The following is a 23,298-nucleotide window of genomic DNA, read 5'->3' on the forward strand; positions in this document are numbered from 1 at the left end:
TGAGATAAATACCGCGGTAGAAAATTATTTTTCCTTTTAATAATATCAGAGATAATTCATGATGAAAAAGAAATTAAAATTAGAAGAAAGGCCTGTCGGGCATGCAATTTCATGCCAGCTTAATCACCTAGTAGACGCTATTGACTTTTGGCCACAACCCTATCGATTCGTTGCCAATTGACAATCTTTTTTAAATAACATAATCTAAGAAAATAATCTTATACCTGCTCCCATTAAAGAACTTCTCTGTCGACATAATATATAGTGTGGGATCAGAAATTATGTACATGTTTGAGTATTGTTTTCAAAAATAATTTTTTAATTTTTAGAATAAGAAAACAAAAAAATATGTTTGGTAATGTTTATTTTGTAAAAATAATTTTAAAAATTATAGAAAAAAAATTTAGTTTTTAGAATCAAATTTAGAGAATATGTTTTAGTTGTTTCTGTTTTGTATTTTGACTTTTAACCTTTAAAACAAAAACAAAAACACAAAAAACACTCATTTCATTAATTATTTTACAAATTATTTTTTTAAAAAAGAAAAAGAAAAACACAATCAAACAGGTTATTTGCTGTTAATTCTAACAAACAAAATAAATTATTGAATCAAATTAATTAGAAATTATAGTTTTTTTAGGGGGAAACTTGTCAGTCACATACTCCTACAGACTGATACACCGAATTATTTTTCTATCGGTCGAATTTAACTAACTAGTTAAATTATATTGAAAATGGAGAAAATATTGTTTTTACTTTTATAACTATTATTCAAGCTAATATAGTTAAACTTATTGAAGATTGAAGAAAATATAACTATTTTCTTGATAGATAATTATAACGAAAATATGGTTAAGTTTGAATAATAAAAATGTAATTAAATTATTTAAAATGTATTACATTTAGAATCTGACAATTTTTTTAATAACCATATTATTTAAGCTAATATAGTTAAAAAAATCTAAAAAAAAAAAAAACTGATTTAAATTGAGAATTGAAAAAAGTATATAAATTTCATAAAATTCGAGATAGTAAAAATTCATAATCAATCAAATATAATTAATGCATTGAATGGGCGAATGAATAGTTAGCTAAATGATTGGGTGCCGCTAGCAAGACAAAAATAGATAATTTTGTTTCCATTAAATGTAATACAGAAAAAGAATTAATTAGTGGATATCTTCATTACGTCAATGAGGAAATTACAGCTCCATTCATCTCTGAAAGAATGATAGAGTGTTTGAGTTAGGGGTAAATATGATATTGCAAGCAAGAACCATTGAGTAATGAGTACAGAAGTTGGCAAGCAATCCATGCTAGGAAAATCTAGATCAGTTAAATATTTTGGTTTAGGGTTTAATTAGGGTCATCACATCGCTTCATTGACAACAATGGCTTCACCTCCTTTACAAGGCAAAGACAATATATATATGATGTTACTACGTACCTACCAAAAGTGAAATGCTTTTAAGAGAAAGTACTTGCAGAGGCTGCAAATCACCGACCCACATGATGTGATCTTACTCCATACTTTGGTCCCTCTCTTTTAGATTATTATTGGTAGCGGAAAAGATGAAACCATACAAACATTCGTACACGCGTATGTATCTCATGCGAGAAACTTAAGTCATCTTATCTACCTTACCTTGCTCTCTCAATTCACGCTTCCTAGACCACAACAAGCATCCTCACCAACCACTTGTCTTTGAAATCTAGAACTATAAAGGTGTTGTGTTGTGGAAAAGGCACTCTATACATGGCTAATATAGATAAGGAAAAAGTTCACCAACGTCCCCTGTAGTTTACTTCAGAATCACTTATGTTCATGTGATTTTTTTCTTATCACATATGTCCTTGTGATTTGTAAAAAGATATGTTTTTTTATCACATATACCGCTGTGGTTTCTTATTTTTTACAAAGCACAGGACATATGTGATAGGAAAAAAAACTACAGGACATAAATGATTCTGAAGCAAACCACGTGGACATTTATAGATAATGAATCACGTTTTCTTAGTGCTAAGTCGTAGTAGCACTATTTCTTCAATTTTACAGGATTATGAAGTAAAAGTTCAAAGGAAAGGGAAGACATTAACAGAGGTGGTGTCAGGGAGAATGATCCTAAACTTTTTGGCCATGTAATTATAAACTGCCGTGCTGTATAAAGACGATTTAATTAATGAGAAAAGGGAGATCTAATTTTCCATTTCTTTTCATCATCACCCACATATCCAGCAGCAGCAACATACAACGTTGATAATAATAGAGTATAATAACCTAATATGCAGATGTATTTCCCCCTACTGTTAGTAAAGATATTACAGTTAAACCAAGTTATTGTTGGGCTTCCTCCTTCAATGCTAAGCCCAAGTCCATTTGAGGGGTTTCCTAAAAACCCTAACCCTAATTTCCACCTCCTCTATATATACTCATTGTTGTGGGTGGAAGCTAGGTTGGATTTGAGAGGTCAAATTTGAGAGAACAAATTTGAGAAATTTATTTGATTGTTTGAGCAAAAGCTTTATGCTTTGCATTTGAGAGATCTCTAGAGAGAGTTTGAGTGAAACATCTCTAGGGTAGTTTGATTATCACCATTGTTGGAGAGGTTGAGTTAACCACCACATTGGTGTATTTGATTATTTGTAACCATTATCTTCATAGTGGATTTTTGATCTGGACTAGGTCCCGTGGGTTTTTTTACTTCTTCATTGGAGAAGGTTTTCCCACGTTAAATATGGTTGTGTTCTTCTTCTCTCTCTCTCCTGTTTTCGTTTTTGATTTTTCCGCTGCGCTGCCTGACCTGGTGAAGTTCAGGCTGAGGTATTGCCGAGATCCGAGATCAGGATCTTGTTGATTGACTTCCGCACAAAGGCCCCTGAGCCGAGCTTGAGGGAACCGAGTTTTCCCAACAGTGGTATCAGAGCTCGAGTTCGACGGGTTCTGAGGGAGACGAGATGGAGACCAGTGGCATAACTCATGATGGAGATATGTTCAAGTTGACCGCAAATAATTTCACATATTGGAGAACGATGATGGAAGATCATCTCTACTGCAAAGATTTGCATGAGCCCATTATCCTTGATGAGAGACCGGCAGGCAAAACAGATAAGGAGTGGGAGATCCTGAGTCGGAAGGCGGTAGCCACGATCAGGAAATATATTGATAAAAGCCTCTTTGAGCACGTGTCCGAATTCACGAACGCGTATGAGTTGTGGACGAAATTAGAGTCCATGATTCAGAAGAAGACTCCCAGGAACAAAGCACACCTGGTTCGCCGACTTGTTAAGCTTGAATACAAGGACGGTATGAGCATGATTGAACACCTGAACACATACAAAGGTATTGTGAATCAGCTGTCAAAGGCTGATATGAAAATTGATGAAGAATTGCAGGCATTGCTGCTGTTGAGCTCGCTGCCAGAAAGCTGGGATACTCTGGTGGTGACCCTGAATAACTCGACTCTGGATGGAAAATTGAAGATGGATGTCGTGACAGACAGCCTCCTGGGCGAAGAATCCAGGAGAAGAGAACGAGGTATTTCGAGTACGTCTGAGGACAACGTTGCTGAGAACAAAGGGAAATCCGACTCCCGCGGTAGAAGCAAAAGCCGAGGTAGAGGTCGTGACAGACGAGACAAGTCCAGAGGTCGGTTAAAGCCGAAATATGAGTTGAAGTGCTTTTACTGTGGAAAGACAGGCCATAAGAAGCCAGACTGCTGGACCCTGCAGAATGATGAGAAGAACGGCTCTGTGAAGCCGGATCAGATTATTCCCAAGAAGAGGGAAGACAAGAGCACCACTGCGGTGACTTCCAACCCTGATGCCGATATATTCCTCCTTGGTGAGGATAATTATTTGAATGTTGCATATGATGACTGCACCTGAATTGTTGACTCCGGTGCCTCCTTCCACGTTACTCCACACAAAGGTTTTTTCTCCTCTTATCGAGGTGGTGATTTTGGAGTCGTGAAGATGGGAAATCAAGTGACCAGCAAGACTGTTGGTGTCAGTGATGTAACTCTGACCACAGATGTCGGATGCCGACTTGTGTTGAAAGATGTAAGGCATGTTCCTGAGATGCGTTTGAACCTAATCTCGGTAGGCAAACTTGATGATGCCGGGTTAGTGAACTACTTCGGTAGCGTGAGATGGAAGCTGGCCAAGGGAAACTTGGTCGTGGCCCGAGGTAAGAAGGAAGGCTCCTTGTACGTGATGCAAGGAAAAATTAATGGCGGAGAAGCCAATTTTGTCCGAGATGAACCTAGCTTGGAACTATGGCACAAGCGCCTCGACCACATGAGCGAGAAAGGGCTCCAGATCCTGAACAAGAAAGGATTACTGACCGGGTTGAAAGGCCAACCGTTGGAGAGTTGCACGCACTGCCTAGCTGGAAAGCAGCACCGGGTTTCTTTTGTGAGATCGGATCAACCTAGACGACGCAGGTATATTCTTGACCTCGTCCATACTGATGTCTGCTCCATGTCGGAAAGATCCATTGGAGGAGCTCAGTACTTTGTTTCATTTATTGATGACCATTCCCGCAAAGTGTGGGTATATTTGTTGAAAACTAAAGACTAGGTACTCCAATCATTTAAAGAATTCCATGCGATTGTTGAAAGGGAGACTAGCAAGAAATTGAAGGTGGTCCGATCTGATAATGGTGGTGAGTATTGCGGCCCATTTGATGCATACTGCAGAGCGGCCGGGATTCGACTAGAGAAGACGCCCCCCAAGACACCTCAGCTGAATGGACTGGCTGAGCGGATGAACAGAACTATTGAAGAAAAGGTCCGAAGCATGTTATCCAATGCCGGATTGCCGAAATCATTCTGGGGAGAAGCCGTCGAAACAGCTGTTGATTTAATCAACCTCTCACCATCACGGCCACTTGAAGGAGAAATTCCAGAAGAAGTCTGGACAGGTCGGAAAGCGGCCTACAATCAACTGAAAGTGTTTGGATGCCGAGCTTTCGTGCATATCCCTAAAGATGAAAGGGCCAAACTTGATGCAAAGACCAAAGAATGCATTTATCTTGGTTCGCCGAGATGTGAGTTCGGGTTCCGACTTTGGGATCCAATCAATAAGAAGATCGTGAGAAGCCGAGATGTGATCTTTCATGAGCATGAGAACATTCATGACATCTCGAAGCCCAAATCCTGGGTGACTGTCAGACGTGAAGAACCCATCCCTCCTGTCCGAGCTGAAGCAGGGGGAGAAAATTAAGAGAATGAAGAAATTGATGACCAGCAACAAGCTGAAGATGACCAAGACACTGAGGTCCGAGTTGAAGATGAGATCCGGGATGAAATTGATGAACCGGGTTCTCAAGCTGAAGAACAGCCGAGATATCCAACTCGAGAAAGAAGACCCTCTACAAGATACCCATCCGATGAATACACCGTTGTTGTTGAAGACGGCGAGCCTCAGAGTTATGATGAGGCTGTAACGAGCTCAGAGAAAGAAGAATGGAAAAAGGCAATGCAAGACGAGATGAAGTCTCTGCACGAGAATCAGACTTATGAGCTGACTGAGTTGCCAAAAGGAAGACGAGCTTTAAAGAATAAATGGGTCTACAAGATTAAGAATGAAGAGAACGGGCAAAAGCCAAGATACAAAGCCCGAATTGTAGTGAAAGACTGCAATCAGAAGAAAGGAGTAGACTTTGAGGAGATTTTTTCTCCTGTGGTGAAAATGACCTCGGTCCGAACCGTGTTAGCCATGGCAGCTTCAATGGACCTCGAGGTAGAACAAATGGACGTGAAGACGGCATTTCTTCACGGTGACTTAGAAGAAGAAATATATATGGAGCAACCTGAAGGATTCCAAGCTCCAGACCAAGAAGACTTGGTATGTCGGTTGAAGAAGAGCCTCTATGGCTTGAAGCAAGCACCTCGACAGTGGTACAAGAAATTTGAATCATTCATGACTGATCATAAGTTTGAGAAGACTGAAGCCGACCACTGCGTATTTATGAAGAGGTATGAGGCCGGAGATTTTCTGATTTTGTTGTTATATGTTGACGACATGCTTATTGTAGGGAAAGATAAATCGAGGATAGCCGCCCTGAAAAGGCATTAAGCTCGTCCTTCGCAATGAAGGACCTCGCCCCTGCAAAGCAGATTCTCGGAATAAAGATTATCCGAGATAGACAGAAGAAGCTATTGTGGCTGAGTCAAGAGAAATATATTGAGAAGATTCTGAAGAGATTCAGCATGGACAAAGCCAAAACAGTGAGCACCCCCCTTGCCGGACACATAAAGCTGAACCAGAAGCAATGTCCGAGATCTGATGAAGACAAAGATGAGATGATGAAGGTCCCGTACCAATCCGTCGTCGGAAGCTTGATGTATGCAATGGTTTGCACTAGACCCGACTTGACGTATGTTGTTGGAATGGTAAGCCGATATTTGTCAAACCCCGGCAAAGAGCACTGGGAAGCAGTGAAGTGGATCTTCAAGTACCTTCGAGGTACGACCGACTTATGTCTCCGATTTGGAGAAGGCAAAGCCGAGTTGCAAGGCTACTCGGATTCTGATTTATGGGGAGACGCCGACTCGAGGAAGTCGACTACAGGATATTTGATGAGATTTGCCGGAGGAGCTGTCTCTTGGCAATCAAGACTTCAGAAATGTGTTGCACTATCTACAACTGAGGCTGAGTACATTGCCGCTACTGAGGCAAGCAAAGAGATGCTGTGGATGAAGAAGTTCCTCATGGAACTCGGCCATGATCAAGACAAGTACGAGCTGGGTTGTGACAATCAAAGCGCAATCCATCTTGCGAAGAATTCAACCTATCACTCCCGCACTAAGCATATTGATGTGAGGTATCACTGGATCCGGGATGTGGTGGAAGGTGGTGAGCTCGAACTCGTCAAGGTGCACACTGACCAAAATTGGTCCGACATGATGACGAAGCCGGTTCCAGCAAGAAAATTTGAAGACTGCTGTGAAGGAGCCGGATTGATGCTGAGGCCGACGCATTGAAGTCGGAGGGGGAGATTTGTTGGGCTTCCTCCTTCAATGCTAAGCCCAAGTCCATTTGAGGGGTTTCCTAAAAACCCTAACCCTAATTTCCACCTCCTCTATATATACTCATTGTTGTGGGTGGAGGCTAGGTTGGATTTGAGAGGTCAAATTTGAGAGAACAAATTTGAGAGATTTATTTGATTGTTTGAGCAAAAGCTTTATGCTTTGCATTTGAGAAATCTCTAGAGAGAGTTTGAGTGAAACATCTCTAGGGTAGTTTGATTATCACCATTGTTGGAGAGGTTGAGTTAACCACCACATTGGTGTATTTGATTATTTGTAACCATTATCTTCATAGTGAATTTTTGATCTGGACTAAGTCCCGTGGGTTTTTTTACTTCTTCATTGGAGAAGGTTTTCCCACGTTAAATATGGTTGTGTTCTTCTTCCCTCTCTCCTGTTTTCGTTTTTGATTTTTCCGCTGCGCTGCCTGACCTGGTGAAGTTCAGGCTGAGGTATTGCCGAGATCAGGATCTTGTTGATTGACTTCCGCACAAAGGCCCCTGTGCCGAGCTTGAGGGAACCGAGTTTTCCCAACAGCTATTGTGCTAGTTTAATCAACTAATATTTTCATTAATATAGATATTTCTGCATGCAACCAAATATATAAATTCCCAAAAAAAGTAAAAGTAAAATAAAATGTTAACAGTTTTGTAGAAAAATATATGAATTTCCATTTCTTTATCATGCGATTTCTTTATATAGAATCTAAAACCTTTCTATTAGTAAATAAGATGAGAAGAATCTCGTCTAAACCAGTATATTCATAAAACTTTAGTTTTTATAATTCAAATCTTATTTATTCTTTAACTCAATTCTACAACAAATGATGTGTTCAATTTTCTCTTATGTATTTCTGTTTTTTTTTTTTTTTTCATTTACAGTTTTGTTTATCAATTTATGGGCAATAAAAAATTCGGATTTAATTTCCAAAAATAAATAAATAAATCGGATTTAGAATTCCACCAAAACGCAGATATAACAACTCTTCTCACGTTTTTCAAGGCTAATTAATGGGTGAATTCCTTTGAAGGATCCTAATAATTAAGTATTGCTTTTAAGAGAGAAATTCTTGTTCCATAATTTTCTGTTTGGTATTTATTGAAAAAATGAGAACATGGAACATATTCAATAACCGCACTAGTCGGGATAACCACGCCCTCACTCAAACTCGTGTTTGGTGGAGAATATGGTGAGAAATTTTTTTTCTTGGATAAATTACGAAAAAGTATGTGGTAAGTCTAATATTTTTTCAGTAGTGTTATGTTAATTATACTAATGTTATGAAAAAATAAAAATATCATGTATCATATGGTATTTTTGTTTGAAATTCTGTAATTAAACTAACACTCAACTACACTTGTTGAACCCCATAGGTATTTTTTTTTATCATACTACCACTAACACTGAACGAATGGAATGTAACCTCGTTCAATACCATATTTCAACCAACTGATGAGTACTGAAAAAGAAAAAAGAAAACTGAGAATTAAGTATTTCCCCATAACACTCATGTGGTGCAGATTAAAACAGGTTGGGCAAGCCCTCGTAAACATAATTAATTTACATGTAAGGTTTAATTGTAAACACTCTTATTTTTGCATTTTTAAAGAGGCTTTTCCGAGACTTCAACATGTGACTTTCCGGTCACACTGATTAAAACATGTAGAATTCATAAAAATAAATACATTAAAAAATAATTATAGTAAAAATTATAATCCATGATCGTACCACATTAGGACCAATCAATAATATCTAAAAGGTTTGAATGATTAAAATTAAATGAAAGATTCCATGCTCAACATCTAATGTGAAGATAAGTATTTCCTTTGTTCATAAACCATGATCGGTTGCAGGTTTTTTAGCAAATGAGACTACACAAACTTGAGACCTTTGGAGCTAATTGATTTCTCTCACAAGCATCATTCTATACAAGCATTGGTTAAAACTATACATCGCGTTTGGTTGATGAAGTTGCAACATGAATCCCCTTCACTTTTTGGGACAAATCAACAGCTTAAATGAAGGAAATTCCATTAAGGCCTAGTAGGAACTTTATCATAACGAATTGTCCAAAATCATAACAGAAAAGCTCAAAAATTAATCCCGAAAATGACTATAACCATAACTTAAAATAGTACATTATGGGCAGGAACGCAACATATTATTACCAAAGCAAAACGAAGCTCAATATACATAAACCTAAGCAAAGCATCTATTGCAACAAACTAAAGACATGATTAAAGGGGGGAGGGGGGAGGCCTAACTTGCAAGGAAAAATATCCCCACTTTAATGATGAGGGGTGAGAGAAGGAAAGGAAGGAATGGATTGTAATATCAACTTCCTGCCACCTCTACGACTAGGAGATGATCCCAAGTCACAGTTAGGAGAGGAGATTCTCTTGCCATTTGGAGAAGAAGTTTTGATGCAAGTGATAGGAGAGCTATCACCTCGGAGAATATCTGGCATTTCATCATCTGGAACAGTTTGAAAATGCTTAGATGGAGACCAAACAGAATTGGATTTCCCATGCTTTTGATTGGTAAACAATCCAGAAGAACCAGAGATGGTTGTAACAAAAGATCTTGGTGGCTTTCCTTTTGATGAAGAGGGCAAAAGAAGCAAGGGCCTGTAGCACAAAAATGAATTAAGATCAACAGGGGACATCAATTTTATCATCTCAGCTGACAACAAAATAGTTAGATTACCAAACCTGGAAATCCGTAACGGTGTTGCCTCAAGAACAGAATGTGGGTGATGTTCAATATTCTGAATTTCAGTTTTCTGTAAAGCTTTTTCCACCACAGCCTTGTCACATGCTTCTGTTTCTTCTGGCTCAGCTTCTATTCCTATAGGAGCAGAACCTGAACAAAAAACAAAAAAGAAGGAATTGACGACAAACTAATTAACCACAGGAATATAGTTACCAAAGGAAACACACAATGTAAAAGTCAGATATATTGGTCAAAATTGAAAGCCAATTCTCTGCAATCATGTGCAATCTAAGGGAAAACTTACCATCCTTTCTACCATATGCATTCTTGCACCCTTCACATCTACAGCTAATGGAGCAACCAACACCCCCCTTCAAAAGAAAACAACCATTGGTAATTTATATTATGATTGATTGGAGGCATACATTATATAGCAAGGGTGAACACCTACCTGATAACATTCACAATATTTCTTTAGGCAGCTTGATTTCTTGCAGTTGCATCCTCTTTTGTGTCGTGCTGAAGCTGGAGTTTTATTTGGTTCATCCTGCAAGAAGATAATAATTAATACACTATAAAAGGTGGTTAAATTTGCAATGGTGAGAAACTCAGTTAAATTTTATTTTCTAACCTCGGTTTCAATGACTTTAGGAGTAAATGCAATTGGGTTACGAGATTCAATCTGCTTGCGAGTTTGAACAACAGTATCTTCATTAATGGGTTTGTTGAAGCAATCCTGACAATTGCAAGGTTCTATGCAGTAGACACCAGCAGCAAAGCACTCACAATAACTGATAAAAAAGAGAGTAAAGAACACAATACTTTGTAGCCCATAAGCAGGACCAACAAAACAGAGAAAATCGACACCAGTTTACTTGGCAGAAGTCATTTGAATTTTAGAGAATTAAAAACTTAAATAAGAATTTCAAGATTAAAGTCGCATTAATGTGTTACAAATTAATAATCCTAGCACATTAGAACTTATAGATAATTAATAAAACTAGATGGAGATCACATCACAACATTATGCATATATGCATATGGTAACCCAAAAATAAATAAATAAAATAAAAGAGGACTGATTTTAACTTACAGCTTCAAACATTTTGATTTCTTGCAATTACAATGTTTGCAGCCCCCAGTTTCTGATTTACGCCTGCAAATCCAACTTGGTATAAAGCTAATGAAGAAAGGAAAAACTCAAAATAATGGTATGGAGTTTATCAAGCATAAGCATGGGTAATCAACAACTGCACTTGCCTTTTCTTTTTGGGGCTGTTCTGATTGAAATCTTCACCAGCCATGTAAGCTGATCCCTGGGAACAATCTTCAGCAGGCTGAACCCCATTGTCTGATGGAACCAAGTCTCTTTCAGATGATACAGATACCAAAGATAGATGCTGATGTTCTTGGCTTATAGAGAGATGCAAGGAAGAAGTGGAGCTGGGTAGACTGAGTTGTCTTCCAGAAGACAATTTTTCATTATTCATGCCTTTGTAATCTTTTAAGTTTGCAAGTGCGTTCAAGTGTAAACCAATTCCAGGCAAAATGCACCTTTGTGAATTCCCATTGCGTTTTGTAGGAAGCAGATGCTTTTCATTAGTAGCATTCCTCTCATCAGACTGCGATGCATTAGAACCAGTGTTCGAATTCTCATCTGTATTCTTCGTTCGCACACGGGCCATCTCAAAGTCTAAACAGCGTCTCAGTGTACCACCACCACCACCACCACCACGCATGACAGAAACAAGCTAAAAACAAAAGACAAAAAAAGTAAAAAAATAAAAAACCATTAAATCTTGTTTTATTATTTTCTCACTGTGCATGACAGAAAAATATTTTTTGATAATATAATGATTGATTTTTTCCATGATGTACATATAAAGTGATGATTTGATACAAACCACATGATACAGTAGTGTGTGCTAGAATTAGAAATGCTACTTCAATACAAACCATAACAAAAGGACGCAATTATACACATAAATAAGTGGAAAAGGATGGTTATATGATTTAATGGTGTACTAGTACATATACCAGTATAATGCACCATTTGCAGTTGAATATATTTTTCAAGAAAAAGGTTTTGCACCCATACTTAGTACGAGTACCGATACCCGTATCCATAGTTATCAAATGCGGATTGCGGCGTGTCGCGGCCAACCCAAAAAATGCTATTTGCGAAAATAGCAGAATAGATATATGACAGAAATAATGACAAAAAGAAACATTTTTTAAAGGCAGAGATAGCAGAAGTGACAGAGAGAAATGCGGATAGACTAAAAAACCTTTAAATTTTTTCTGTTACGCATTTAAATTTAGGACAAAATTGACATTTTGCCTTATGACAGCAATATGGCCGCAAATGCGATCGCAATGGTTGCTATTGCGTTCCGGTGCGGTGCGACGCAGTTTCTTGCGGCGAGGCACCGCAATGCTCATACGACGCGGCTCGCGGCGTTATTGCGGCGCAATTAACTACTATGCCCATATCCATATTAATGCAACATAGCCTAGAAAATCATGCCTTTGAAATAAACTCATGGAAACAGCCAACCTATATGCAGAAAATAGATAATACACATAGTTCCCCTCAACAGTAACGGATTTCCCTTTCCTACCTCATCATCTGTTTTCTCATTAGGATTGCTCGTCATCAGAGCAATATTGGCAAGATTTTCCTGTGTATGGTCTGCATCTGTGGCTGCTATTTGCTCAGAACAATGATCTTCAATTTCATGTTCAGAACCAGAAGCAACTGCATCAACAACTTGCATTTTCTGACCATTATTGATGGTGGATTGTGGTAGCAGAAACATAAAATCGCTGCGCGGTTTCTGCAGTAGGCCCTTCAAAGCTTCTGCTTCATTTGGGGAATTAAAAATTAAAAGATCAGTGGCATCGGGAATTAAACTATCCCAATCACAGTCAGGGCCTTCACTCTTTGGCTCAGCCTGACATATTCCCCGAACATGTACCCCATCCTCAACTGAATCTGTTTTACAGCCTTCCTGAACATGGGCAACATCTGATGCTGCCTCAGCAGGCAATTCCAAAAGAGAGTTAACCTCATCAGCACAAAGTGGAGGATCATAGCCAGGGTTACCACAATTATATTTTAAGGCTTGGGGTAGCTCAACTGAGAATTTTGTGTGTTCACTAGATAGCTCAATGGAAGTATCTCCAACGGAAATCCCTTGATCAGTATTTTCCTGTAATTCACTTGAGTAATGATGTGCATGAGTAGAATCTGCAAGAGCCTGATCACTCGAGTAAACTTTATTTACATCTTCAGATGAAACCTTAGGCTTTGATGTACCCAATGGGTTATGTCTAGAGATTATAATAGGTAGCCATCAGAAATATGTCACAAAAGCATCTATACAGACAAATTTAACTCAAAATTATCAAAGAACAATAAACAGGATAAAAAAAAATTGAGATTTCAAAATTACCTCCGTTGGAATCTAGATTCCTTGAGACAGCTAACATGGGGTGATGTGAAAACAGATGGTGGGGATGAATAGCTAAGTGAATTGAAAGTCTGAGTAATGTGAACAGACTTAACGGGCTTTATAGGAGATAAATTATTGATATAGTTGAACACAGGTGAATCCTGCAATTAGCAAAGGTTAAAAATATGATTAATCTGGATTAATTAAAGGATAATGTCATATACGCACGGAAACAAGTTTAACATGTGTTGCATTATGAAAAAAAACGTGGAGATAATCATGTCAAAGGTTACCAACGGCCGCAGAAAAGCAGAAATAATTTATAAATAATTTCCTAACAGACCATATCAGACAGGGATTGCTCATCGAACATTATAAATGTGCACATCATAGGTAATGATTGTAGAAAGGAAAGACTAATATTAATAACCCATTCAAGGATAAAACCTATGGGAGAATGACCATTTACCCCGAATCAGAAGATTGTAGAAACTTAAAAATTGAGACCAGCAAGTGACTTGTTAACAAGTTTGGGGAAAGACATTATGCTTAAAACTTTAGAGCCAGTCGAATCCGGCCTTGTAAAATTAACTGACTCTCTGATATACATCCTCAAAAGTATAAAGAGTGAGAGAGGGAAGAAAAGAAACTCAGAATTTACTTCATTTGATTGCAAATACAAATTTTTTGATCGGAAGCAAGTATATCTATTCAATTTAAAATATCAATTGCGACCCGCAAAGTTTAGACTTCTAAAACACTGTTTTACCCCAAAAGAAAAAAGAAGAAAAGAAAAGAAAAAACTTCAATAAACAGTTAAACACCAAAGAAAAAAATGAAGACGGTAGAACACAGGAAACCCGAAGTCCAAACAAACAAACAAACTATTTAACAGGAGTTCTGAATTGAACTTGGTGAGAGATCTACACCAGTGAAGTAATTCACACCATGATTACAAGATTTGATCCGAAAAATTCCCAAAAAAGAAACTTACTCATAGAAAGAACTGTCACTAACACTTCGACAGGATTACAAAGAAACGTTTTTCATCAAAGAAAAAAAAATCTTCAAATTAAAAGTAAAAAAATGAAAATCCCAGAAAAATTTGAGAATGAGATGGAAAAAAGTATAATAGAGGATACACATGCAAGGAGGCAAAGAAACCCAGAAACGAAGTGGATAGACATGACCATGAAAACCGCAAAGCCCAGTAAATTGAAGACGATAAACAGTGGGAAAATGGAGAATTTGGAAGTGGGTGGGGAAGCAAACCTCGAATTGAGAGACGGGAGGGTTGATCTGGTTCCTCTCTGGTGTGTCCATGTCCAGAGAGGCAGCAACACTACATTACTCACTCAGACGCTCTCTCTCTCTCTCTCTCTCTACTTTCTCTGACTCATTCTCTCTCACTAAATGAAATGGGGTCTTTTGTGCTTTTTACAAATGAGATGAGGATTCAAGAAGCGTGAAGGCGGGAGAAGAAAGATTTTATGGTGGGGACCAGTCCTCTACTACATCATTCTACAGCTGTTTCGGTCTAATGTTTCTGTTTTTAAGTCCTCCTCTTTCTTATCTATTTCTTCTTTTTCTATCTTGGTTGTTACTTGTTACTACTCTCCCCCCCCCCCCCCCCCCCCCCCTTCCCTTCTCTCTCTCTTCTTTTCGGTTTCGTTTCTCGCAAAAGTAACGATTACTGCTGTTAAGAATCGAGATCCTCTCTCCTTACTGTTTCTGGATTTTTTTTTTGGAGTTACTCAATCCTAATTATCATCCTAATTATCTTTTTGAGACGAGTTGGCTCCTTCCGGTATTCCCACGAGCTTCGACTCGTTGAGCCGGCTATGGAACTAATCGGAGTGCGGGGAAACAGTGATGGCTAAAGGTTCAGCCCCTCCCCAAGAATGCATCCAGCGGGAATCGAATGCATATCCAACCCCACTAACTCAGCGCCAAGTTACCAGCTGAGCTGTACCCATTGGGTTTTCTGGATTTTTTTTCTGCTACTTCTACGTTTTTATTTATTTCTTTCAATTCAATTAAAAAAATTAATATTTCTCCTTCTAAAAAATATAAAATTGTGTTATTTTATATTTTTACAAAGAAAAAGAGAAAAAATTACATAGCCAACAAAGGTGGGCACAGTTGGTTAAGGGTTTAGTCCATACCCCGCTGGTCGATGTGAGGACTTTGTTGGTGGGTGATAGGTAATCCTTCCCAGAAATCCTCAAAGAGGTTAGGGGTCTTTCCTGAACCTAGTGGGATACCGGTGTCTAATCCCACTTAAATTTTTTATTTACAAAGAAAAAAAGAAAATTACATACTAGAAATCATGGTAAAAGAAGGGGAAAGATTTTTTAATTTAAATATTAAATAAAGAATAATTTTTCCAATAAAAACTAATTTTAACTAAAATAATTATCTTTTAAAAGGATAAATATTTTTTGAATAAAATAATAACAGAAATCTTTTCTGTCTGTAACAGAAATTTTTTATCTGACTAATAGAAAAAAGGAGAGTAATCTACTAGTTACCATGTTTTTTTTTTCTTCGAGTTTCTCTCTTTTTCTTTTTTTTCTCTCTATAACAAATAAAAAATTTCTGTCATGAAAAAATATTTTTCCAAAATAATAAAAAGCTAGCCTACCAAAAGGAAAAAAGCTTTTCTTCTTGGTAGATTTACATATTTTTGTTACTCACGATGTATTTGCGATTTTGAAATTCCTTTTATAAGCAAATAAAAAAGAGTGTTGTGTAAGTAAACTAATTTGCATGATATTTGTTTTTAGTGACCAGATGCATAATTTTTCTACCAAACTTCTACTGAAAATAAAACCGATACAATAAATTTTATTTTTTTTAATGGATTGGAAGGACGGAGGTAGGTAGTACAATCATGATCTATTCCAACTGCAATGAATAATATATTTATATATCCAAGTATTTGCAATACTGTGACTTAATTATCTCAATCATAACTTCCTTCTATTTACATAAAACTGTTAGGAGATTTTTTATTCTCCTCAAGTTTTTATTGTTTAGGAGAAGGGGGAAGGGCTTAAAACACCATATTTACTTTTCAACCGACGTTAAAAAATAAAAACCCTCTAGAAAACGTTCCAACCTCATAAAAACTCATGTTGACTAATTAATTCCATTTTATTAAAAAGATAACAATTAAATTATATTTTGCTTTTCATAATTAAAAAAAAAATTCAGAATCTTACAGCTGCACTGCAGCCGTTAAGATGACATGATGGCACTCTCTTTTGTGTTGGCGCGCACAAATTTGAAAAGGGTGTGGTGTGGTGTAAGTGAGGCACACGTAGACCCGTCAACACTCGCGTCGCGTAGTACTCTAATCAGGCAGACATGAATCTGAGACAAAATGAAGGACAAGAGGCTCCATTATCCAGTGGAGCGCAATCCCATAACACGCACTTCCACACACAGAATTAAATATTCACATATACCTTTGATTATGGCGACAACTAACGTAAGACATTGTTTTTCTATTTGTTGGGCCGTTCCCAACAAATTTTTTCACAATTAACTATTCTAAATTCTAATTTTCACCTACTGGTAGGTCCCAACTCCGTATGACTATCAACCTTGTGAGCATCAGTTGAAAGGTCCAAGTATCATTGGATAAATTGATTTTTTTTTTTCACAACAAATTAATGTGTTATTAAAAAATATTGGTACGAATCAAATTGGAAACTAAAATTTAGTATAATTAAATTTGAATAAATATATTTCACCTCTAAGTGTATATTTCACACGTCATCTTATAAAGCTCCTATGCATAAGATACCTTTCTCTAAAAAAATTCACAATAAATATATTATATCATGTATTTTTAATATAATTAAATTTGTTAAATAATGTATTGAAATAAATTAATTAAGTAATATCATAAAAAAATTCAATGGTTATTTCAAACTTAAATTCACATTTATTTCAAACTTAAATTCACATTTACATTTTGACGCAGTATTAATATAATAAAACGTTCAAACTTGTTTTTATAGCATATTTAAAGCATTTAATATATTATTCATTGATTATTAAAGTAAATTTTTTCAAATAAAACGTTTACATAAAATTAATTTGACGGGGTATAAGTATAATAAAATGTTTAAATTATTTTTTATTACATATTTAAAGATTTTAAGGTAATATTTAATTATTAATAAAGTCAAGATTATCAAATAAGACGTTTACATAAAATTAAATAAGAAGATAAAACAAAATAAAACAAATCATATCAAAGTTATACTCTCCTTTTAATAGCCTAATATTTTATAAAGCTATGTATTATCAAAGTTTCAAATAAAAACTGATATTTCTTCTTAAACATTTTGTACTCATTATTTTACTTTTATAAATATTTTCTCTTAGGCAGCAACCAATAATTAGAGAAGGGCTCAAGGGAGAGTTTCTGGATAGATTGATGAATCATGATCTCTCAGTGGTCTACTTAGAGAGAAAATTTAGCAACACAAAAGTGGAAGGAATGGCTAACTAATAGACATATAAATTGATTTTAGTGTTCTTTATTTGTAATTTTACTTGTATTTTATAATTTTACTTGTATTATGTATTTCATTGTCACGCCTTTTTGAATGAATGAAACATGATTTTTGAATGATACAAAAGTAAGTAGTTAAATGAATCATGATTTTTGAATGATGTACATACAATAAAGAGGGGGAAAAATTAATTTAAAATATTTTATCTAAAATTATAATTGTTAGAATTGTATAAATAAAATTAAAAAAATTAAAATTAATTATAATAATTTATACGATATTTTGTTAAAAAAGATATTTTAGTCTATTTATATCATATCCTCATGATATTTGGTGTACTTCAAACACATGATAGAATAGTATAATCCTATCACATTGCTAATCCAATGCACATCAAACTCAAGATATGATATGTGCTTATCATGTCCATATCATATCTTATTCTTATTCAACTCTCTTATCGTATCCCTTCTTATACTATCATGTCGATCAAAGCAGCCTTTATAGTTTCAATGTTCCATTTTCGATAAGAAATTGAAATAAATATCCTGGTTCGTCTATGAAAACCGTGAAACATGTTTGTAATATATTTTTCTTTTTTGGTAATCTTGTTTGTAATATATTACTACAGGAGCCCTTGCATGTATATGTGAGTCCTTTACAATAAACTTTACAAAATATCTAGAAATACAACTTTACAAAATATCTAGCAACGCGTAGACAATTAGTAAGTTTTATCTTTCAATGCAATAATGCTCTTTTTTATTTTCATTTCGTAATGTCGATTTATGATATATATTTAATTAAACTTTTATTTTAGGGCATTTATGATCGAAGTATTTTAACATTTTCATCATTTTTAAATTGTAAGAATCTTCCTTCCAGCATATCTAAGCAAGTTTTAAAAATTGAAGTCATACCATAAATGTATTTTCAGAATTGCAGCAGGAGAAGGAACATTGGGGGATGTCTCTTTTTCAGATCATTGACAGTATAATTATGCTTTTTCGTTTTGGATATTATTTTGACGGGGTTGTTAATTTGTATTTTGAGACATTTTCATAAGTTCAATCCTGTTATGTAAATATTGAACAAGTTTAGTTTTCTATAGCGACCTTAGGTTATCTTTAATATCCAACTGCTTTTTGGACTAAATATCATTCAATATATAATATTTTACAATTATATGTTTTATCTTTTGTATTTTGTTAATTCTACATTATTCACTAACTGATTATTTAGACGGTTGTGTTATAAACATTATAATTATAAATTAATCTGTTATGAATTATATTTTTGTTCTTTCTTAAATGTGAAAAATACGATAAATAATATTTTGACATACTGATAAACAATAAAATGTGATATAATACGATTTTAACAAATTATTATTATTATTATTATTATTATTATATATATACATAATTGTCAAATAAATTAAGATAATGTCAAACTTCATTCATTTTATTATACTTTTGCAAATAAAAACAACATATTATATATAAAAAAATAAAGTATTTATAAATTATTAATAATAATTTATTAATAATTGAATAAACAATAACACAATGTGCATTCTTTTCACAATTTCTTATAACTATTTAATATGTAATTAACATATTAATAATTGTTAATCTCGTACAACACTTTAGGTATTCTACTAATGAAATAAGGATAAATTATATTTATATATTTTTTATTTACAAACTCATATAAGTTATATTATGTATATCGAAAAATACATTTACAAGTAAGTATACTTCTTAAAGTACATAATATAGTTTATAAAAATTTATAAAAATAATACTCTCCAATAATATAAAATAAAGTTAGTTAGTTGAGTTAACAAAATTACTATGCCCCGACGATTTGACAAGTGTACGGTCTGATCATGCTCTCATGATCATCATAAAATCTACATTTATGTGAGGTAGAGGTGCGAAATTAAGATGTTCATGATGCGTGCCTCTACCTTGTCCTTATGTTCCCAACTTCCCCCGTTTCCTCTTTTCCGAAGATTGGGTGCCAAACAAAGAGGTCCCCTTTAGTAGGGTTGGTGGTCCACTGGTCCCTAATTCTGTAAGTCATAAAGATATGTGACTAGTCACGTGATTCATCCCACCCACATCAATATAAAATAAAAAAATTACGAAGATAAAGAAATACAATCTAGAGAGAGGGGGGCCGGGAATAATCATGAAGTGGAGTGGTGAAGGGTGTGTATGCCTTTTAATTTGGTTTCTTTTTCGAGCTACTTACCACATTCCCTGGGAGGTGAAGTTCATGCGAATGCGAAATCATAACGTTGACTATTTGAGTAACATGCGTACTTTGTCTGTCACGTGCCATATGGCTGGCAATTGCACCTCATAACTAACTTTATACTATATATTCTCATAACTAATAACGCAGTCTTAGTCTTTTCAGATAAATTAGCTGACAAATGGAGCAGATTTAACTTAACCCCGCATGTTCGTTCCCTCTCTCTCTCTCTCCATATATTATATATAACAGTAACACATGGTCTTTTAATTTAGGTGTTTCAGTTGTAAAATATTAAACTTCGATCACTTGTTGGTGATCTTAATTTGATTGGATAAGAATAAATAAGCCATACATTGGAGAGCTTTTGAGGCACGTATTCATGAGGGGAAGAGGGTGGAGATTCTAGATTCATATTAAAACATCAGTTGACAAATATTATAAATGGGTAAGTTTGCTTCTTTATAATTCTTTATTCCTGGATGCTGTTTGCAACATGGATATGACCAACATAAAGTCCAAAAAGTCCAAAAGTCTTATTTTATATATATATATTAGACATGATATTTTTATATCAGTGTAAAAATAAAAAATCTCACATCAAATCTGAATTATTTATTTACTTGCAGCGAACAACTCGAATATCTAATAATCAGAACCATTTGATATTTATATGATTAACAATCAAGATTGAGAATGTAACTTATATCGGGGTCATATGATCCTGACCTTATATATATATATATATATATATATATATATATATATATATATATAAGAATAAGATCCGCTTACAATTTTTTTTTTGCAAATCACACTAAGTACGACCGGTCGCACACTACATTATTAGAGTATGACCGGTCGTACTTAGTGTTGTTTGTAAGAGTTTGTAAACAAAAAAGTTTATAAATACAACATGCCCCATATATATGGGCAGGATATTCTACACCGGTGTAAGAGTTAAAAGTCTTACCCTCAATCTTGATCATTGATCCTCTTGTATCCAATGGCTCACATACTACAAAATTTGAGCCCTTAAATATAAGTGGAATCAGCGGACAAGATTGAGAGTGTAACTTACACTGGTGTAAAACGATCCTGACCCATATATATGGGAAATGTTATACTCACTACCTATTTTTCTTACTACCTGTTACTACCAAATCTTAATCGTTGATTTTCGTCAATCTAATGGTTGTAATTTATTATATGGGTCAAGATTTGGTAGTAACAGGTAGTAAGCAAACTAGGTAGTAAGTATAACCTCTCTCTATATATATGTGTGTGTGTGTGTGTGTGTGTGGTAAAATCATTTCTGCAGCCGTTTTACGTACAGCAACAACAAGTGTATGGTTATGATTTCTCACATTTAATGCTTTCATCCTTTGTATGGTTATAATTTCCCGCATTTAATCCTTTCAAGTATACATATGACAAGTATTTGATTGCTGCACATACAGCAGCTGCAGAAATGTAAACCCCTATATATATCTATGGGGTAGGATCCTTTGACATTGGTGTCAAATTTCAAGTTTAACACCTCATCTGTGAGCCGTTAGATCAAAAAAGATCAATAGCGTCACATGCTTACAAATCAGAGTGGTTGATTTTTTTTGATTTAATGATTCTCAGATGAGGTGTCAAACTTGAAATTTGACACCGGTGTCAAAGTATCCTGCCTCTATATATATATATATATATATATGGGGTTTATACTTTTGCAACTGTTGTACGTACAATAGTCAAATACTTGCCATATATATACGTGAAAGCATTAAATGTGGAGAATCATAATCATATACACAAAAAATGTGAGCTCCACGGAATTTAAAAAAAAAACCTAGAATCCGCATGTGAATCCTGACTTTTACAACTGTACATATAACAACTGCAGAAATGATTATGCGATATATATATATATATATATATATATATATATATATATATATATATATATATATATATATATATTTGGGAGAGCTTAATTTTGAGGCACGTACTTATGAGGGGAAGAGGGTAGGAGTTTCTACAATCTTATTAAAACATCAGTTGACAAATATTATAAATGGGTAAGTTTGCTTCATTATTAATTTCTTTATTCCTGGATGTTGTTTGCAACATAGACATGACCAACATAAAGTCCAAAAGTCTTAATAAAAATTATATAAATATATGGGAGCCAGAAATTTGCAACATGGACATGATCAACATAAAGTCCAAAAGTCTTAATTAGAAATTATATAAATATATGGGAGCCAGAAATTTGGAACATGGACATGACCAACATAAAGTCCAAAAGTCTTGATATAAATTATATAAATATATGGGAGCCAGAAATTAAGATCATATATATATAGAGAGGGAGATAGAATTTTTTTATATCAGTGTCAAAAACTTTGAAATTTGATACCAAATCGTAATTGTTGATTTTCGTCAATCAACAGTTATTATTTATTGAAAATTAATAAGTTTGATTAACGAAAATTATAATCATTAGATTCACGAAATTAACGGTTAGAATTAAATGTTAAACTTTTTAATTTAACACCAGTACTAAAGGATCCCATATATATATATATATATATATATATATATATATATATATATATATATATATATATATATATATATATATATATAGTGTGCGTGTCAATTATTTGTGACAGACAGCATGCTGATAATTTAATCCATCAGAAATTCATACGCGAGACTACAGAATTCGCATCTAAACTTTGGTGCGGATATAAGCAAGATGAGCTGATCAAAGCTCCTCTTCGTTTTATTTTTTAATTTATTTATTTATTTTGGGAGGACAGGGGTTTACATTTGTTTTGTTACTTTTGTTTGACTTAACGCACGTTTCTGGAGGAAGAATCTTACATGGGAAAGGTCATTCCAAGGAGGGTACGCTAATTTTTTCAATCAATTAGGTTGTCCTTTTCTTGAAGTCTTACAGTTTTCATTTTTTTCAAGCTGAAAGTCGCAGGGTTAGTATCGATATAACATCTAGCAAGTGAAATTGTGAAAGACAAAATACAATTTAAATTTTTTTATTTGTTTTGTAAAGAATTAATTCAACGTAAAATTTTAAAATTTTGAATTGAAACAATTATTTATTAAAAAGGTTTTCACCCAACATTTTAAGATTTTGGGTTAAAAGGATTTTTTATATATTTTGCCTAATTGCATGTAAAAAACACATGTCTTGCTAGCTGCCGATTGCAGATTATTAGTTCGGAGTTCCACATATTATATACCCACCAGTTGAATTCACAATTGTCGGTCAATAATAAATTTTTTAAAAGAGTA

The 23,298-nt window shown here is 34.8% G+C and overlaps 1 protein-coding gene across 1 annotated transcript; it reads right to left on the minus strand.

Annotated features, from left to right (window-relative positions):
- Positions 1–9,203: 9,203 nt before the first annotated feature.
- LOC133299092 (protein tesmin/TSO1-like CXC 2) lies at positions 9,204–14,606 on the minus strand. The gene is made up of 10 exons (XM_061498517.1): positions 14,471–14,606; positions 13,199–13,359; positions 12,365–13,076; positions 11,004–11,494; positions 10,837–10,899; positions 10,375–10,534; positions 10,195–10,290; positions 10,048–10,114; positions 9,743–9,893; positions 9,204–9,658 (listed from the first exon to the last, which is right to left on the minus strand). The coding sequence occupies exons 1-10, from the start codon at positions 14,519–14,521 to the stop codon at positions 9,319–9,321; spliced, it is 2,292 nt and encodes a 763-aa protein (XP_061354501.1). The 5' UTR covers positions 14,522–14,606; the 3' UTR covers positions 9,204–9,318.
- Between the last annotated feature and the right edge of the window lie 8,692 nt (positions 14,607–23,298).

This window comes from Gastrolobium bilobum, unplaced genomic scaffold (assembly GCF_033153095.1).
Source record: "Gastrolobium bilobum isolate Gb01-03AN ecotype WA unplaced genomic scaffold, APGP_CSIRO_Gbil_v1 utg500, whole genome shotgun sequence".
NCBI classification, from domain to species: Eukaryota; Viridiplantae; Streptophyta; class Magnoliopsida; order Fabales; family Fabaceae; genus Gastrolobium; species Gastrolobium bilobum.

Coding starts and splice junctions, on each gene's coding strand:
- LOC133299092 (XM_061498517.1), bottom strand. CDS start 14,521: ATGGACACACCAGAGAGGAACCAGATCAACCCTCCCGTCTCTCAATTC. Junction 10,900..11,003: donor AACAGCCCCAAAAAGAAAAG/GCAAGTGCAGTT, acceptor TTGGATTTGCAG/GCGTAAATCAGAAACTGGGG. Junction 9,894..10,047: donor TGCATATGGTAGAAAGGATG/GTAAGTTTTCCC, acceptor TTTTTTGTTCAG/GTTCTGCTCCTATAGGAATA.